The sequence below is a fragment of the Dipodomys merriami genome, unplaced genomic scaffold, assembly GCF_024711535.1.
Source record: "Dipodomys merriami isolate MVZ:Mamm:240054 unplaced genomic scaffold, mDipMer1.0.p SCAF_5, whole genome shotgun sequence".
Classification (NCBI taxonomy): domain Eukaryota; kingdom Metazoa; phylum Chordata; class Mammalia; order Rodentia; family Heteromyidae; genus Dipodomys; species Dipodomys merriami.
Genome location: NW_027206068.1, coordinates 8,714,705 through 8,733,909, shown reverse-complemented (window position 1 = coordinate 8,733,909; position 19,205 = coordinate 8,714,705). Strand labels below are relative to the sequence as shown.

Here is a 19,205-nt window from a genome sequence, read left to right as displayed (position 1 = left end):
TCTGTGTTCTTTAAACAAAAAAGGGGGAACTGTAGAGAGCTGCGAGAGGCCGCACCTGGAAGATGGCGCCGGCTTCCGCCCTCCGCCTTCCCGATGGCGAGTGCTCTCGTGGTAAACAACTCCTGATATGGCTAAGGCAAAGAATCTGGCTTGCTTCTGTGCACCTGAACCTATTGGCGGTTCCCACGTGGCGTATCAGGGTTGGCTACCCAGCGGGTATTTAAGGCTGTGGGGAATTCTCCCCGGTGTTGGGGTCACAAGATTACTAAAAGGTCCTGAATGAACTGCAGAGAGAAGAGTCCGGTGTCGCGTCTTCCTTGCTGGTCGAGGCGGAAACGACACCTTATGACTTGTCTGTCTTCATCTGTGGATGCCTCTGATATCTGGGGCAACATGTCTGAGGATGTCCTTCCTTAGTCCAGACTGCTATGGCTGGAAGCTACCTGTGCACAGGCCACAGGTGAGAGGCTTCGGGAAAGTGCTTGCACTGTGTTTTTCAGGGGATAGGTGACTGGCTTGGATACATTGCTCTGAGCCAGTGACCAAGGTCTTGGCCATGAAGGAGGAAATGAGAAGTTATTCAGAAACTAGAAACACGGAGGTATTTTATAGTTTGCCAATCAGAGAGCCTTCAAAGGCAGAACTAGTCTTCAGGCTCAGCATAATGAAGCTCAATGTGAGAAAATTAAGTAATGCCTCAACTTGAGTCCCAGATCAACAATCTCAGCAATATGAGAGGATTCTGCAAAGGGGAAATGTACTACAGCTACAGAGAGAAGATTCATGGTCTTCTTAATTAACTCCAAGGTGCTGCACATAAGGGGAAAACAATAAATCAAGTAGATTACTGCCAGCGATCTGAATTTCCAAATGAAATAAGAGAGGTGTAGTGCCTTGAGTCATTTTGTAAATGTGTATGGAGGAGGTGGAGGGAGATCTCCAAGGTCATCTCATATTATAATTCACCATTTTGTGATTTAATTTCATACCATGTGCAAAGTATTTGCTATTCAGCCAGGTGTAAAAAGACAGGAAATAGAAAATGAGTAAAACATGTAATGAAAAGGGAACAGGATGCACACACACACACAGAGCTATAATTGCAAGCATTTAGTCAAAATATAGCTATTGAACACCCACCATGTAATAGACAGGTTGAAGGAGCTACAAGACATAGTGATGACCAGAATGGACAAAGTCTGTCCCTAAGGAACTCACAAGTTAAGGGAGAGACAAGTACTCAACCACAGACCCATTACCTAATGTGTGAGTTTAGGCAGTAATAAGTGCAATGAGAAATAAAAAAGCAGATTAAGAGTGCACAGTGGTGAAGCAGGACACTTTTAAATCAGGGCAGGCTTGCTGTGCAGAAGAGACTTGGCCAGATATCAAAAGGAGGAAAGAGTTGCCCAGGAGAGGTCTGGGTGAAGCAAGAACTAGCAGAGGGAACTACAAGGACTAGAGCCATGGTATAGGTACGAGCTGCTGTGCTCAGGAGTGGCAGATGGTGCTTTTGCTGGGGCCAGCAGCAAGAAGTCAGGCTGGAGAGGTGGGGGAGAGGACACCTAATAACAAAGGCCCTTTTGGCTGTGGTAAGGCCTTTTGATCTTATTGAAATTGTGATAGGAAACTATTAGTAGCAAAAGAAGATTGCCATAGGAATACAAGCAAAGCTATAATGGTCTTAGAATAAGAATTCACCTCTCCTTGCACAAAGAACACAATCATAAGCAAACAAATCTGGAATCAACCTGAACATCTAATAATCAACAGTGGAAATTATTTGAACTTAGAATTCATTTTAAGTCAATCTATGATGACCTGAAAATGTTAAAGGTGTGTGTGTGTGTGTGTGTGTGTGTGTGTGTGTGTGTGTGTGTGTGTGTGTGTGTGTGTGTGTGTGTGTGTGTGTGTGTGTGTGTGTGTGTGTGTGTGTGTGTGTGTGTGTGTGTGTGTGTGTGTGTGTGTGTGTGTGTGTGTGTGTGTGTGTGTGTGTGTGTGTGTGTGATAGTGTTTATGTCAGGCTTCATTTTATAAATGCAAATGTCAGTCCCTATACACATGTTAACCCATGGAGAAGAATATGCCTGGAGACCACTATGGTGTTAACATCTATACTTTGGTATAAGAAGCTTGTTATGGAGTTGGGAGAAAAGCTAGTGATCTTCAATGTTCTCACTGTACATAGTTATAATTGCTATCACTGGTTGTAGCAAATTAAAGCTCTGATTTTAGAAAAGGAACTTAACCAAAAAGTTAGATAATTCCTAGAGGTTGGAATAGATAATGATTAATTTTAATTAATGATAATTTTATGAACAACACAACTGCAAGCAAACATGGTTTATTAATGTCAATCTAAATGATCAAGGATGACAGGTATTCCTTCAGTTAAAATGGAGTCTCATGGGCTTTTTTTTCCTTGGGGGCTTTCTTTGAATCATGATGCTCTCATTTTCACCAACCCCCCACCACCTAGTAGTTAGAATTATAGATATGAGCCACTAGTGCTTGGTTTGGTAGATTTTTTTTTGACAATGAACGGACAGATTACAGTGGATAGAATAGAGGCAGGAAGGGAGATTAGGAAACTCTTGAAACAATCCAAAATAGGAGCCTCAAATAACAGCAGAGAAAGCATATAGGAGATTTAGTTGCTGAAGATTTGGTGCCTGAATACATAGCAATTGGGTGTAAGAGAAAGATATAGTTGGAAGATAATTAACTTCAAGCTTTCTAGATTAATGAATAGGTACCATTATGCATCATGAAGCAAAAAAAAAAAACCCCAAAACTCTGAGGGATGTGAAATAATGGGCTGGTACAAAATGAATCTAGCCTGTACTACTTGTGGGGATCAAGAGGAAGGAGACTCAGGATAGGGTATGTTAAAGGGCACAAGGGAGGAAAAGTTTTTCAGAAAGTGTCTGATCAGGGCTGGGAAGGTAGGTCAGTGGTAGAGCGCTTGCCTTGCATGCATGAGGCCCTGGGTTTGATTACTCAGCACCACATAAGCAAAAAGAAAAAAATGCCAGAAGTGGCACTGTGGCTCAAGTGGTAGAGCGCTAGCCTTGAGCTGAAAAGCTGAGGGACAGCGCCCAGGCCCAGAGTTCAGGCCCCAAGACTGGAAAAAAAAAAAGTAGTGTCTGATCGCATAAATGCAGGTAGTCCAAGGCCTTAAGGAAGACAACACAACTATCCATTAGAAGAAAATAGAAACAAGGTAATTCTTAGTACAGATAGGACATTAGACTATAGAGTGGCGAGAGGGGGGTGGATAGAGGAAGGGGAAAGTTAAAGGCAGAGATGAGAGATAGATTATAGTATACAGGCTATGGTGATGGCTTTCAACAAAGAAGAATGCAAAGAACATGAAGAAAAGACCAGATAAATTTGTATACAAAAGAAGGAAGCTGAGACCAAACACAGAAATAGCCTGTGTTCTTAGTTCAGGGATGAGAGTGTCTGCTGTTGAAGGGATGAGGAATTCCTTTGGGAACTTGAGGACTGTGGGAAATACTTGAAACTGAACTGCGGTAAGTTTAACAAGTTTCAGCTTGAGAGGAAAAGGATTATGGAACAATCCTGAAAGTCCAGCGGAGAGTAAGCACTGGGATGGAACACACTGCCATGCTTTTCTTGAGGAGCTCCTGGCAGCTGCAGGGTGAAGTGTGTGTGTTTAAATCAGAGGCTGAGGACTGAAGATGATGAGGGTAAGAATGACTCTAGCTGGTAATTCAAAGTTGCTATTCAGCAGCCAGCTTGAGTGTTGGGACAAGTCAAAGCAAGGCTGAGAGACCAAAGGTCCCTAGGCCCATGTCACACCAGGGAAACAACACAAGAAGGGGGAGCATGGAAGGACTGGCCAACTGGGAAATCTCATAGCTTAAGGTAAGAACGTACAGCAGCTCTTACGACCAGTCCAGAAAATGAGTTTCCACAAAGGAAAAAAATGAAATCTATTTCTAGATTTTTTTAAAATCCACATCACTAAATGCTGTAAGTTCATTCTAAAATCTACAATGTAGCTTTGAACTGGCTCAAAGATGCAGCACGAGATCAATTACAGATAAGTGAACTCAATCATAGATGAGTGAACATGAAGACCACAAATAAAGTGGCTTGATAGGATTTGAGTTGGAGTAACCTGTCTAAAATACTGATTGCCCCAGAAACAGACTATAAAGACCTCTAGGTCCCAGTGCCTACTGAGTGAATCATATCACCCAGTTCTTCCTAGACTTACCTCTCTATCATGCAACCTAATTCTGTGGGGGAAAGCAAAATGTCACATAACGGTTCTCTCAGCTTCCTGGTGTCCCTCAAGAGTATATGGTCTTTGCAGAGCACAATTAGCAGTCCAAAGCAGGTCAGAGATATTCCAAGGAAAATCTGGCAGGCAGCCATCTCAGTTTTGTTTCTGCTGATGTCCATAAAAACAGGCTAAGAAAATGGTAGCATGATGTCTGGTATTTGAGACCTAACAGCATGCAGCATGTTTATGGCATGCATTAGGCCCCAAACTTCAGTCTGGGGCTAGTGCATACAGAAGAACTTCAGATCTGGTAGACAAAAGAGGAATATAGGAAAGCATGTTTTGTACTGTAATAAATGATTGCTCTTAGAAGACCATAAACAGGTGGTTTCGTGAAAAAAGATCACTGCCTTTAGATTTAAAAAAATGCTTTGGGCTTGTTTGTATAAAATAAATAAAATCCCAGTGCAAACTCAGCTAATTACAGCATTTTTATGAGGCTATAGCTGACTATATATGGCAAAAATGAGTCCAAATGAAACAGCAAGAATGAGAGTTTGAGAGAATTAGGTAAGGTTTTGGAGTGGGAATAAAAGGGGAGAAGAGGAAGAAAGCTTTCATCAAACAGTTCATTCTGGTGAGGAGAGATTAAAAAAAATTCAGACTGATTTTATTTTTATTCAAAACAACCTCTTATTCAATATTTTTACTTTAAATCCTTGAGCCTATGTATAGTGGCTGCTTTTAAATAAAATATTTATTTTCTAAATCTAGGCCATGTCAGGGAAGGTCTCTATTGACCACTTTGTTTTTCGTGTCAAAGGGAAAATTTCCCTGTTTCTTCATGTTTAGTAATTTTTAACTGTATATTAGACATATTAATTTATTACTATGAAGAATATTTTGTTTATAGTAAGCAGTTCAAATTTAATTGGATCACACTGAACTTGGGTAGGTCTAGATTTATACTTTATTAGGCCAAATCTCTGGAAATTCAGAATGTTTCCCCAAACCCTCTAACTTGTCAGGACTTACTTCTAACCTTTGTTTCCCTACAGAGCTTTTATGGAAGTCTGTTCTAGAGTTACCCCAACAGTGACTAAAGCCAAAGTCCTTCTAATCTAAAGTCTTTTTTTGGATACCTAAATCACATGGCTAGGATCATACTAAGCTGGACCATATAATCTCTGTATTCTCCTACATTAGCAGCTGTTCATAGATGAGACTGTCTTACCCTGGCCATGTGCAACTCACCTTCAGCCATGCATTCATGGGAGAACATTATGTAGACTTGAAAAATCCATACAGCTCAGCTCTCTCATCTTTAGTCATCCTCTCTGCCATTCCAATACATGCATACAGAGACAGAGCAGCTGTTCTCACTTTGGTTGTGAATTCTTTCTCCTTTAGCTCAGTGGGGCTGTTATGTTCCACTTAGACTCTAGAGAGCCAGGTGATCATAGCTCTCAGTGATTGTAATCTTGTACTTCCTACTGACTTATGAAAACCGTTATGTCATAGGTTTGTCTAGGTATTCATGGTGGGACAATGGGGCTTAGCCACATTTGGTATGCTTTTTATGCTGCAAGCCAGATTAGTGCTGAGTAAAGTTATACATGTCATGTTTACCCATAGGTCTTTCTACATGTATAGGCAAGATAGGCTCCTGATTGCTCTAAGAGGAGACTCTACAGTTAGAAAAAAACCATTCAGTCATTCTTTTATAAACAATTTTGTTTTTCCTTTAATAAATATTTATTGAGAGTTTACAATGTGCCAGATACTGTTCTTCAGTCTGGGAACACAGTTGCGAGAGATTGAAAAAAATTGTCCCTGCATTGTAGAGTAGATTTCTGGTGGAAATTGTTCTGTCCCCCCTCCAAAGCTTTCTTCTAATTATTGACTTAGATACATACACAGATCTTACTTATATAGCAATTGGTATGTCCTAGGAGTTGGTATATGTACCATGTAATAAACATTAATTGATTTAATACTCATAGTAAAAAAGGTATTATTAGAGATGAGGAAACAGAAGCAGAGACTTGGCAACTCTATCATGCGACTTTTGAACAGCAGACAGCTAAACAGTTGGACTCTACTCCTATATTCTTAACCATATCATCATTCTACATCTCAAAGAAGAGAGGAATATATCCGGAGGATGGAGAAATAAATGATACATTTCTGAGCAAAAGATAAAATCTTTAATAATGTTTTGAGCAGCTTCTGAGAAGAGGAGAGACCATCATTCACAGAGGGACAAGGAGAAGTGACTGAGTTAGCACATTTGGGCACAATATTTTTTTCCTTTCCCCCAGTTAAGCATATGAGAAAAAGGAAAGTATTCTGCATTTCAAATCAAACAGAAAGCTATTCTACAAACATGGCCTCTAAGTTCCTTGAGGAAAGGTGAAGAGAGGTGGAGGAGATAGTTCAGCAACCAGTTTTATCAGAACATTCATCCCAATAAGTATGTCAAGAAAAAGTGGGCTAGGATCAGGTGTATGTGTGGATTATATTATCCATTTTAGAGACTTCAAATGAATTGCAAGCACAAGGGGAGGTGGGTATAATATATCCTATGATGTGAGAATGTTTTAAAAATTGGGATAGAGGTCTTAAAAAAATTTTTTTTTGTTGGTCATGTGGCTTGAATTCTGGGCCTGGCCAGTCTTGCTAATCTGGTCTTGGACTCACGATTCTCCTGTCTTTCAGGTAGCTGGGATTACAGGCATGTGCCTTCTTTCTGTGCCTAGCTTAGAAACCTATTTTACTTCAGATTCCCAGCCTTAATTACTGCATCTTACTGTAAGTAAATGTGTTGTGTGTGGAGGTGGTAGAGAACAGTTGCATCTCTCAGAACTGCTGTTCTGTGAAGCATTATAAAGTTTGCTGTTTAACTTTCACAGCCAATGTTAAGCTAACTAAAAAAACATTTGTGGGAGTCAAACCTACAGGCTAACTAAAAACTAATACACCAAGCATCGTAAGAGACCAGCTGGAGTACAGTTCCAAGAAAATATTAAAATTTTACAAAGCAGTAAATAAGGAGTGAGGATAAGAAAACACAAATTTGAGCCTACACATGATCATTTTTATGCCTTACAACAAATGCTATATTTTTAAATGATTTTTGGAAATTCTAAATGTTATTTTAATCTTGAATGTTTCATAGAGAATATAGTATAATTAAGAGTGTTTGCCATAATATGTTATTATGTCTTCAGGCTATTTCAATCATCTGTCTCAGGGGAGGTGTAAAGTATCCAGTAAGCTACCATGCCACTTAATGCAGATACCTGAACTACTTGGACAATAACCTAAAGGAAACTGGAGGCAGGGGCAGCCCATGCTTCTCAGCAAGCTTTTGATGGGGGCTCATTTGACTGTACCCAGCAGCTCTTCTTTACTTCATGGTGGAGTATGGTCTCCTATGTGCTTTCCTACTGACTGTGGATGGCTAGGGTGGCCTCCCCAGCACATCTGACAACTGCAGTGCTGGGATTCACTTTGCACACACAACCAATTCGATGGTAGCAATACATTATATAGGAATTCCTGGTCACCTCTCTGCCAGTGTATTCAGCTTTTGTAGTATCCTAGGGTTTCATCTTACTGGGGGTGACTAGCCACTAATTATGTAGAGCCTGACAATTATTCTAAATTATTTTGTATGTCTTTGATTCCTCTGTTCAGCTGTTTGATTTTGTTTTTCCAATATTAGTATTCCAAATTCTCCTTTTGTTTTTCTTAAGTACTAACTCTCTGAAGTAAGCCTTGCTTTGCAGTGGTTAGATTTGGAAGGGGATCTATCTGTGCAAGTTTGAAACAAATACCTCTATCATACCCCCTTTCCCACAATCATACAGTGAGATTTTCCAGAGGTTATATGACACAATATTGGAGAAGGCTGAATGCAAAATGTAAAATCCGGCTAATTTCCATAAAGTTTTGTTATTAATAGTCATCCACCTTACTCACATGTGTACTCATGGGTGTTGGAGATCAAACCTAGGGCCTGTGAGTGACAGGAAAACTGAACCTCTCCTCGCTCCTCAATTCTTTCCTCTTTCTTCTCTCCTCTTTCCCCATTCTCTTTCTTCATGTACTGGGGCTTGTATTCAGGGCTTGAGCACTGTCCTTTAGCTTTTTTGCTCAAGACTGGTGCTCTACTACTTGAGACATAGCTTCATTTCTGGCTTTTTGCTGGTTAATTAGAAATGAATCTGATGGACTTTCCTGCCCAGGCTGACTTTGAACCGTGATCCTAAGATCTCAGCCTCCTGAATAGCTAGGATTACAGGTGTGAGCCACTGGTGCCCAACAAGACCTTTTCTTTATATACTTGTAAGTATCAATTATGCTCAATACATTGTGTTAAGAGTATAGCTATCAAGCCAGGTGCTGGTGGCTCACGCCTGTAATCCTAGCTACTCGGGAGGCTGAGATCTGAGGATCATGGTTCAAAGCCAGTCCAGGCAGGAAAGTCAGTGATACTCTTATCTCCAATAAACCACCAGAAAACCCAAAAGTGGTGCTGTGGCTCAAGTGGTAGAGTGCTAGCCTTGAGCTGAAGGGCTGGGGACAGCACCCAGGCCCAGAGTTCAAGCCCCATGACAAAAAAAAAAAGAATATCGCTATCAAAAATATAGACTAAAGGCAATGACTTATACTTGATTACTTTATTCTTTAAAAGTCTAAAAAACAAACTCCATGTTAAGGACCTTAACACTCTATTGGTTGATTAGTCAATGTTATTGCCAAAGAAAGCTTCACAATTTTGAGATGTCTAAATGTTTGTTGGGTTCATGTATGAACACATACATGAACAGGGAAATCCTTTTTTTCTGTCTCATGGTGCAGTAGAATTTCCTTCTAAGGTATAAGAAAAAGAAACCTATTTGTTAGCTTTATTTTTTAAATTATTATTTTGCTATACAGAACATTGCTGTCAACCTGGCTTTTTTTCACCTTTCACATCACCTAACCATTAATGTTCTCTTCCTGAATCTGAACTGGTTTCAATTGATTTTTGATTCTCAAAGGATCCTAAGACTTTTCGACTTTTCTCACATCTTTTCACTATGGTCAGTTGCTTGGCCCTCTCTCTCTCTCTCTGTCGGTGGTGGGGCCTGAACTCTGGGCCTGGGTGCTGTCCCTCAGCTCTTCAGCTCAAGGCTACTGCTCTACCACTTGAGCCACAGAGCCACTTCCGGCTTTTTCTGCTTATGTGGTGCTGAGGAATCGAGCCCAGGGCCTCATGCATGCAAGGCAAGCACTCTACCACTGAGCCACCTTCCCAGCCCCTTAGCCCTCTCTTTTGTTCAAGCTTTTACTTACCCTGATGGGAGCAAATACCCAGAGTGCCCACTGTGTACTAACTATGAAGCCCTCAGTGTGGCACCATCCCCAGAAAGGTATGTGAAGGGTGAATCTCCTGGTAGCTTTTTACACAGTCCTTCTCTTCAGAAAGACCATTAGTAAAATTACTGGTCTACTACAGATTCTACTTCACTAACTTCCACAACATGATCTGGGAAATTTTCTCAAGCCTTTAAACAGTTCAAGACCCATTTTCTCCAGGCTTTATGTCTGTTACTGCAATCAGAGAAAATAGAGCACCTCAGTGAAACAAAAGAAAATCTGAAGGCTGAAAGCACTGAGTGACACAACTGGCTCATTTCTTCTACAGATCACTTTCCATCAGAAGTCTATGACAGATTAAAAAAGACATTTGAACCAAGCACCATGGCTCACACCTCTAATCCTAGGCACTTGGAAAGCTGAGCTGGAGAAGCACAGTTCAAGGCTAAACTGAGCAGCAAAATTCACAAGATTCTATCTCCAAAATAATTAGCAAAAAGGGCTAGAATCATGTCTCTAGTGTTTAGAATGTCAGCCTAGCAAGAGTGAGACCCAGAGTTCAAACATTAGTACTGCCAAAGAAAAAAGACACTTGCAGGACAAAACCCTCAGGTCCAATGTGATGTTATGGATCACATACTGGCCTAGGAAAAAAATGTTTCATCAGGTACCAGTGGCTCATGTCTATAATCTTAGCTATAAAGGAGACTGAGATCTGAGGATCATAGTTCAAAGCCAGCCAGGCAGAAAAGTCTGTGCGACCTTCCAATTAACCAGCAAAAAACCCAAAGTAGAGCTGTGGCTCAAGTGGTAAAAGTGCTACTTTGGAGTGAAAAAGCTAAGGGATAGAGCCCAGTATCTATGGTCAAGCCCCAGTTCCAGTACAAAAAAAAATACAACTATATATACATATATGTTTAAAGTAGTATGGCTTAGTATTACACTAATTTGTATATACAGGTGATTTTTTTTTTTACCCAAATCAGAATATCCTATTAAAAGTCCTATGCAATACCACAATTAATCTATAGGTCTATTTATCCTCTAATATAGTTAATACACTGTTATATGAATACATATATAACTAAAGAGTTTTCAAATTACTTGGTAGTTACTGAAAACTGCACAGGTTCTATGAAAGACCTACGTAATCATAGATATTTTTGTTGGTATCTAATGTGATTTGAGGGTATTCTACCAACATGTCAGAGCTATAGGAAATGAGCTAGGAACAGTGCCTCATGCCCATAAGCCTACCTACTTAGGTGGCTGAAATTGTGAGGATCATGGTTCAAGGCTAGGCCCAAGCCAAAAAAAAGTGGTCACGATCCTATCACAAAAGAAAAACTTGGCTGTGTTAGCATAATTAAGTGAATTGGTCCCAGTCAGCTTGGGCAAAAAGCAAGATCCTATCTCAAAAACAGCCAAAGCAAAACACAGCTGAAGGCCTTGCTTACGCAGCAGAGCACCTGCCTAGCAAGCACAAAGTCCTAAGTTCATACTCCAATACCATTAAAAAATGTGAAATAAAAAACTGTAGATATCCTATCTCACTTCTTGGGAAGATCAGTAAATAGGAAATACATAGATGTGTACATTAATAATCTCTTTGAAAAAGGTTTCATCATGGACTTGAAGGTCAACATAGGTTGATTGACAGCACTATCTAGGCAAGAATTAAGTTTCCTAAAAAGGTACTACAATGAAACAGTATCAGAGTTGAGGCTCAGTGTCTGGAGTGAAAAGCTGGGAATTAATTATCTATACTAAGGAACAAGAAACACTTCACATTTCATAAAAGGGATAGTCAATAGAAATTCATTCACTGAATTATGAGCAGAGAATAAAAAAATCCCATTTTTCTTCTACTTTGTCTTTTTTGCATTAGGAGTATGTTTTCTTAAGGTGATTTTTAAGTTCTCTCCAAAAAATTGTCTACCTAATTATTTGAGTTGGCTGTAACACTGTCTTCTTTTAGACTGATATATCAAGTTCAAAACAGTCCTCTAACATTGGGCTCACACATTCTGCTTAGTAAAAATTTGAGTTATTTTACACAGATGGGGTCAGTTGCTAAGAATGTTTTTACTAAAAGATGGGCTGTTACTAAATAACTTTCTGAAATTAAATCATTTCAATTTGTTATAGTCTGATATATTCTGATATTCCAACCATGTTTTGAATTCATAAAATACCTCTTTACCCTAGGATTTAAAGGGTTCGCTCAACATAAATCTATTAATCTCACACACTGCCTTATGAAGCCAGGAGCATACTCCAACTCTACATACAAAACACTTCCAGAATGAGCATATAAATCAGTCATGTTTTCAGACATATGAACAGAGGACTACATTCAATATCTTCTCAACAAGGAAACAAGCAAATTCCACATAGAGGTTGCTTGAAAATAATCTCATGCAAATATTGCAAGACTGAAAGCATTGTTTTTTTAAACTATTTTGTTAAAAACAAATGCTTAAAAATAGAGAATTGCTGTATTTCTGAAAATGGCTTACCTATTAATGTAACTGAGGGCAACATAGGTTGGCTGCTGTAATTCTTGCTTTTCTAAAACACGTGGATCTGTATCTGTAATAAAAAAAATTATAAATTTTCAGGCTTTGCATCAGAACATACGAGGTTACCTAACATGGTACCAGAGGCCAAATGGAGAAAGAGATTCATTTAGAATAGATCTTCTTAAATAAAACTCAGTCAGCAATGCAAATCATTTGTTCATTCATTCATAAATAACAAGATATTGCATTACTTTTCAAGGGAATTCCAAACATCAACAGTGATAAAATGCCCATCTGTCACACAAACTCTTGCACAATCCCCCTCATAAATATTGGTTTTCACTGCTTACAGTTACAATGTTGGCATGGTTTTCAGTATTTAATCGGCCTAAGAAAGAAAGTCTCTGTTAATTATGCTCACTTCAATGCTGGAACAAATTAGTTTCTATTAGAAAGCTCCATCAATTTGAAAATCTACTGAGTATTGTTCTTGTTCACTGAACACATTTCTGTATTTGGATTCATATTCTGGAGGGGAACTCTTCTTCTTTTTAAATGTGTAATGAGTTTATTACAACTTTCTAGACTTTCAATCAGAAATTGGCCTACTGGTTCAGTTAACAAATAGCACATTCAAAGAGGGCCTTTCCTCTTAAAGAGGCAGAATTCAACACCATAGCAACACTCCATAATGGCGCTTCTCCAGCACATTAAAAAAAGCATGCTTCTCACAACCAGTAACATTCTGAAGCTTCTCATATGGAGATACTATTGCATGAATACATGCAAAATGTTTATTATAATAACATAAAGGGAGGAAAGTGACTCCATGCTGTTTTCTTGGGAAAAGGTTGAGATATTTCACAGATTTCTTTTCCTTATAACCTCGTCTAAACGATTGCATTATTAGAAGCCTTCCAGCTGCACTTGGCGGTAACACCTCCTTTGATGTCATGACAGATGTTGTTTCAAGCACCTTTGCACAGGAAGTGTTTACTGCACATGGTAGATGTGAGATACACACACTAAACTTCAATGTGCATTAACAGGTGACAGAAGCAGGAAGTAGACACAGTGGCAGAGAACATGAATGGCAAAAATGATAGCATAAAAATGCATTCACAATGCTTTTGACTTCCAGACTAATACTGGACAGCAGAGCCAGTTTATTCTTAAAGTCAAGAATCTCATGTTCACTTTGTCATTTTCCTATGCCAAGAATTCCAGGGACATACTATTCAGAAATCCTATTTCCTTGGGTCTTTGCCATTATAAGTCTGTGAAAGCTGAATTCTGAAACAAAAGAAAAAGATTCGTTGAAAGGCACCATGGTGCTGGGTCACAAGGTTTTGGCAGCACAGATAACAATAGATCAGTAACTTAGCATTTCCTCTTTCCTACCATGATTCCTTATGCAATAAGGCTACTCTTGGAATGCTTGTCTAGAGATAAAGTGAATAGCTCTCTAAACACAAACTATTCTTCGAAGGGGAACTTAGATCTCAAACAACTCTTAACACTCATCTAAATTTGCTGTAATCCCAATATAAATCTTCTTTTTGAGGCACTGGACATGCATCCTCTCAACCATGTTTAACAGGAAAAAGTGAGTTTAGAGAAATAGCCCATTGGCATGCTGGGTTGGACACAGGTGCAAATACTGACTGACATGCCAATCCTGTAGGACCTTTCAAAGTGCTTAATGAGGTAAGAAACAAGAGACTTGAGATGAAAGGCAAGAAAATGAGAATTAAGGAGAAAGATAGGAAAGAATAAGGCAATGATTGCAAATGTTGTTGTAGAAAATGTCTTATATGCTCACAAAACAATTCCAGTTCAAGTTTAGGTATTGATAGGAGCTTAGATTTTAAGCTAGGGGCCTGAGTTTGATTCATTAAAAGCCATTCATTGAAAGGGACATGGTTACCTAAGGGTGAATGATTGAAAAGGTTGCATGATTACTCAGATAATTTTGAAGAAAACACCATTCCGAGTCTAAAATTTGTGTATTAAGGGGTCAGAAGTGCGTAAGCTTGTAAGAGCTACAAAGTCAGAAAACATTTTTACAGTATCTTTCATTTTTATCTTTGTTCTTATAACTAGTTTCCAACCTAAAATCTTCCCAAACTATCTTGTAAGGCTTTCTCTTCTTCCCAAATTATAAAATTCTAAAATATTTTAAATTATCTTCCAGGCTATCCTTTTTTCTTTTTATTAGTGTGCCTGTGTGTGTACAAGCATATATACCATATTCTTTTCTACTTCAAGCTTATTATGGTTTGGATCTCAAATGTCCTCCAAAGGCCTTTGTGTTGAAGACTTAATCCTCAGTCTGGTACTACTGGACGATGGAAAAACCTTTAGGAGGCAGTGCCTCGTGGAGGTTAGGTAATTGGAGATGTCCTTAAAGAGATGCTGGGATCTGGCCTTTTCCTCTCCTCTTTGCTTCCTGGGTACCAGGTGTTTTCACCACCTGCTCCCAGCCATGATACTCTGCCTTCCCACAGGCCTGGAAGCAATGGAACTTACCAGTCCTGGATTTAAGCCTCTGAAAATGTGAGCCAAAACAAACCTTTGTTCGTTATAAGTTAATCTCAACTATTTTCTTACAGTAGTGGAAAGCTGCTTCTTGCTGAAAAAGCTCTAGTAACTCTTTGGAGAAAGGGAAGGCTATATCTTATATAAAATTCTATACTTAAATGCTCAGTGTTTTCCTGACATTCACACAAACTGCATCGTAATTTTGATTTGCAAAAAAATCAAATGTTTAGCATTCTATCTGCAAAGCAAGATTTTGTAAATTTTCTTTGTCACATTTCATAACCTGTGCTCATATACTCACATATCCTGAAAGTATAAGGGGAAGGCAGACTTCGAAAAGCTTTCAAATGCCATCTGCTCCATGACTAAAAAGATCATCTGGGAGCGCCTTAGGCAAGATTCTCTTTTACTAGAAGACAGACCCTGATTGCCAAACTTCTGGATAGACATCTCCCAGGCATAAACCCTCTTTTCAGATTAAACATTTCCTTCGACAACCTTCAGAACACCCATCAAAGCTTTGAGTTCTTAAAATGAGGCACTTGGTGGCCACAAATCAGGAGCAGCCTCCACAAGTGCTATGGAGGAACTGCACCAACTGGTCCCAAGTAAACATTGGTTCCATCCTTCGCTTCTTGGCTGGCTGCTGCATGGTGATCATGACTCACCATTTTATGGATTTAATTATGCTGCCAAGCACTTCACATTGAGTAAAAGTATAATAGCTGTCTTTTTTATTTCTCCCTCTCCGACAGAACCATGACTGTCCCATGATACGGGAAAATACTTCAGAGACGAGAGACTGGATTTTTCCCAGCAGGATGGTTTCCTTAGGTACTTCATAGTGATACTCTCCTCAAGGATTATAAAGACTGAAGGAATATGATCACTTTGAACTGGTGGAGTCTCATTGTCCATAAGATATGGCTGAATTCAAGGAAAAACCTTATTCTATATGCCACATTAGTCAGACATATTTGTGTATAGAAGTTCCTACACTAATGAATGTAATAAGAAATGAAATGGCTATAGCATACCATCTCCTAGATATTTCTCTGGGTTGTTTATAGTGTCAATAAAATATGAAACTGGAACATTTGCTATAAAATTGCCCAGAGATATAATCTGTTTCAGTAATGGTCTGTGGGTAGAAACACTTGAATTTTTCATAGCCTCATGATACTACTTAAAGCAGGAAATTTGGCAGTTTCTATAATGTGACCCTCAACAGCCACACACAACAGCACTCTGAAACTTTTATATCACTAAGAATTGACAGGAAAATAAAGCCAACTTTTCTAGAAGGGCAGGGCAGAACCAAACACTGTACTGATAAAGATTATGATACCATTTCTGCCTCCTCTCTGTATGCACTCTCCTTTGCACATACAGAGTTCAAATCAAATATTAAAATATTTAAAGTACTCAAGCAATACAAACCTATCAGAATACTTCAAGGTTTCTAAAAGCATTCTCAGAAGTGTCTGGCAATGTGTATCTTCTGTCATTATCATCTTGGGGCAATATTTTGTGCAGACTGCTCTATAATAAAGTATTTAACATCAGATCCAGCTACAACATGGAGCTTTCCATAGTCATGTGATCTTAGCAATTCATAGTTCTAGTGATGCAACTGAATTGCAAAGGGCTCATTGCCATAGCACTAGCTCCCATTGCTTCTCAAGTAGTAGAAACAAACAGCAAAACTTTAAGGAACTAGGAGAGGAAACTTCAGACCCTTTTCAGTAGAGATTGGAAGTGCAGTGGAACTGAGGATGGGCCTACATCAAGTCCATCTTGTTCAATCAGTAAGGACTATGACTATCTGCTTTGCTGTCTCCAGTACTGGAAACCAAAGTCTGGATTTATGACATTTCTGACAAATCTTCCTTTGTACTGCTGTCTTTAAGCGTACTTGAGAATTCTATCCATTGTTTGCTGGGCCAACCAAGACTAATTAATGAGCTAATTAATGGGCTTTGGCTATGCTCTAGTCTGTCTTGGTAGGATTTTATATGTTTGGAACTACCTATTTAAGAAGGTCAAAAAAACCATCTGTGTAAAACTAACAAGATCCTGGTATCTGCAGGCTGGGAGGTAGCAGTGTGAAGGAAGAAGTGCTGCCATCTCCCTTGAGTAGCCTTCTTCAATTTCTGGATCTTGTCTACGTATGTATGGCAACTGTGGGTGGCCTGAGAGGATATAGGTGGGAAGGCATCGGGAATTGCAGTGCCTCTGGAAGAACCTGGAAAGGCAAACACCCACTCAGCCACAGTGATTTTGACCATGAGGGCTAGCTTCAACTCTTTATTTTGGGATTACTCAGTGATTCCAGTACTAATTAATGGGTGCAGTCTTTTCTCAGCTTTCCTCCAGCTGTTGAACTTGTAAAACTTCAGAAGGGCCTCCCACTGCATCCTGGGCAGGGTCTGTCACACCCTCCTCTTGCTCACTCCACTTCCTTCCTTGTACCACCACTGATGGAAGGGATATTGCCTGAAAATGTGCTTTTTCTCTCCCAAACTGTTTGACTTATCTCTCCAACACTCCAGCTATGGATCTCCAATGCCTGAAACTGTAGATGCAACATAATTGCTGCATGGAGATGCCACTCAATTTTATGATAAGAGCCTTGAAGAGTTTGGGTTAAACATGGCTTAAACTAATATAGAAAGAAAGGAATAAAAAAAAGATAAAGGATAGAAAAAAGGGAGAAGTGACATAGCTAACTATTTTGTCCTATTTTGGGGGGATATGGAAAAGCCATACGGGAACAGAAAGAGGCCTGGAGTGTGGATGAAGTAACAAGGGATTGCAGTTGGAGAACACCCAGAAGCTGAACCTCTGTAGAAAGAAGCCCAGAGAGGCCCTGAACCTGCGAGGTACCAGCTATAACAAAAGTAAAAAGATGATTAGGGCTAAAAACAGGACTATTGAAGAGGTTTCTCATCTAAGGGCAGTGGACAGGAAAGAGGAGAATACAGGGTTTAGGAACACAGGAATATGGTGGAAATATTCCTGTTCCACAGCTACTAAGAACACTGACTGCTGGTCAAGAGGAGTCCTCTCTGGTTCCATTAAGTAGTGTAGAGAAAAGACCAGCAGATGCTGACATCTGGCAATTCTTTAAATGCTCTTCTTATACTTAAGTCTATGATTAACAAACTCCATTGTGCCTGCACTCAGTTTCCTATCCACTTTTTATTATGGCATTAAAGATGAGCCAAGAATACTTAAGGAATGATCACCAAACATTGAACATGAATGAGCGACATCAAAACAAATGGGAAGGGCAAGAAGGGAGAGAGGAAAATGAGGTAGGGAAGAGAGATGGAGGGAGAAAGGCAGTTAGACATGAGTGAAACAGCAAACACATGGAGACCTAGGTTATACACCATGCCTCCTCACACAAACCCAGGACTGGCAGGTCTAGGTCCAGAAGGCCTGAGTTCTAAGCCCTACTGTGCCAGTATTCTAACTACCAAAAAGGCAGTTCACCCTATGAAATTAGCTCACTACAGCTGTCTGGCTGTACCAATGGACTCCATGCAATCGTTACAGCTTTCTTAAAAACTCAGCATCGTTGCTGCAGCTTTCACTTTTTGTTGAACCAATAATTTACAAATACCAACCTTAATTCATGACTAGTTTAGTTGCTGAAATAAATATTTCTTGTTGGCAATGGTCTTTAAAAAAAAACTTACAATTGCATGTAACTAGCTTTTGAATGGATCAACTTTTCCTTAGTTTATAGACACGTCATTTGAAACTTTTCCCAAGCCATAATTTCCATTACAGGGAAGTCAGTGCAAATTACAGTGAGATTCCTGCCTTTCCAAATCAATGTAAAATCCAGATGCAGTTAAGTGTTGCTGTAAACTTTATGAGTTAAAAATCTAAAAGTCAGGGACAACTGTGCAACACAATAACACAAGCTATTAAAAAAAGCATTCATGTTCACATTTATAGCCTGAGTTTTCCTACCACAAGTGAACGAATAAACATGATTCAACCAAGAACTGTTGGGATAATGCTCCAAGGGACTGACATATAAACAAACAGCAATTGCTGCCTTAGGGCAGACTATTTCTGGCAGGGCAGAGGGTTAAGGTTCTCAGCAATAGACAGTTTTGACTAGGATTCTTTCTAACTTTTTATCAAGCCATCAAACTCCTATGGGCACTGATGACTGCTTAATTTTTTCCCTAGTATAAAGAACACTTATAAAAAGATGACATCAGTCCATTCTCCTCAGTGCTGACGAAGTGTTACTGATCCACCTAGCTCTCACCTTGTTACCTATGATAATGGAGGTTTCCAGAAAGCATTATAACTTCTAGGTGTGCTTGTCAAGTCCACAGCCTATGCATTTGCATTTGCATACAGCAGCCCTGCAGACTGGTGTGCTGGGATGAGAAAACATCAAAATTCTCTCCACTTTATAATATGGCCAAATCTCAGCTCCATCTAACTCTCCACGCATTTGGGACCATGCATGTGCAGCACACATAGCAAGCATA

The 19,205-nt window shown here is 39.4% G+C and overlaps 1 protein-coding gene across 2 annotated transcripts in view; it reads right to left on the bottom strand.

Annotated features, from left to right (window-relative positions):
* Positions 1 to 19,205, bottom strand: part of Jazf1 (JAZF zinc finger 1) — a 328,106-nt gene that overhangs the window by 131,754 nt on the left and 177,147 nt on the right. For both annotated transcript variants that reach the window (XM_069996031.1, XM_069996030.1), the window contains exon 2: positions 12,142 to 12,214. In XM_069996031.1, coding sequence (XP_069852132.1) covers positions 12,142 to 12,214 — 73 coding nt within the window. The remainder of the gene's footprint in view (positions 1 to 12,141; positions 12,215 to 19,205) is intronic.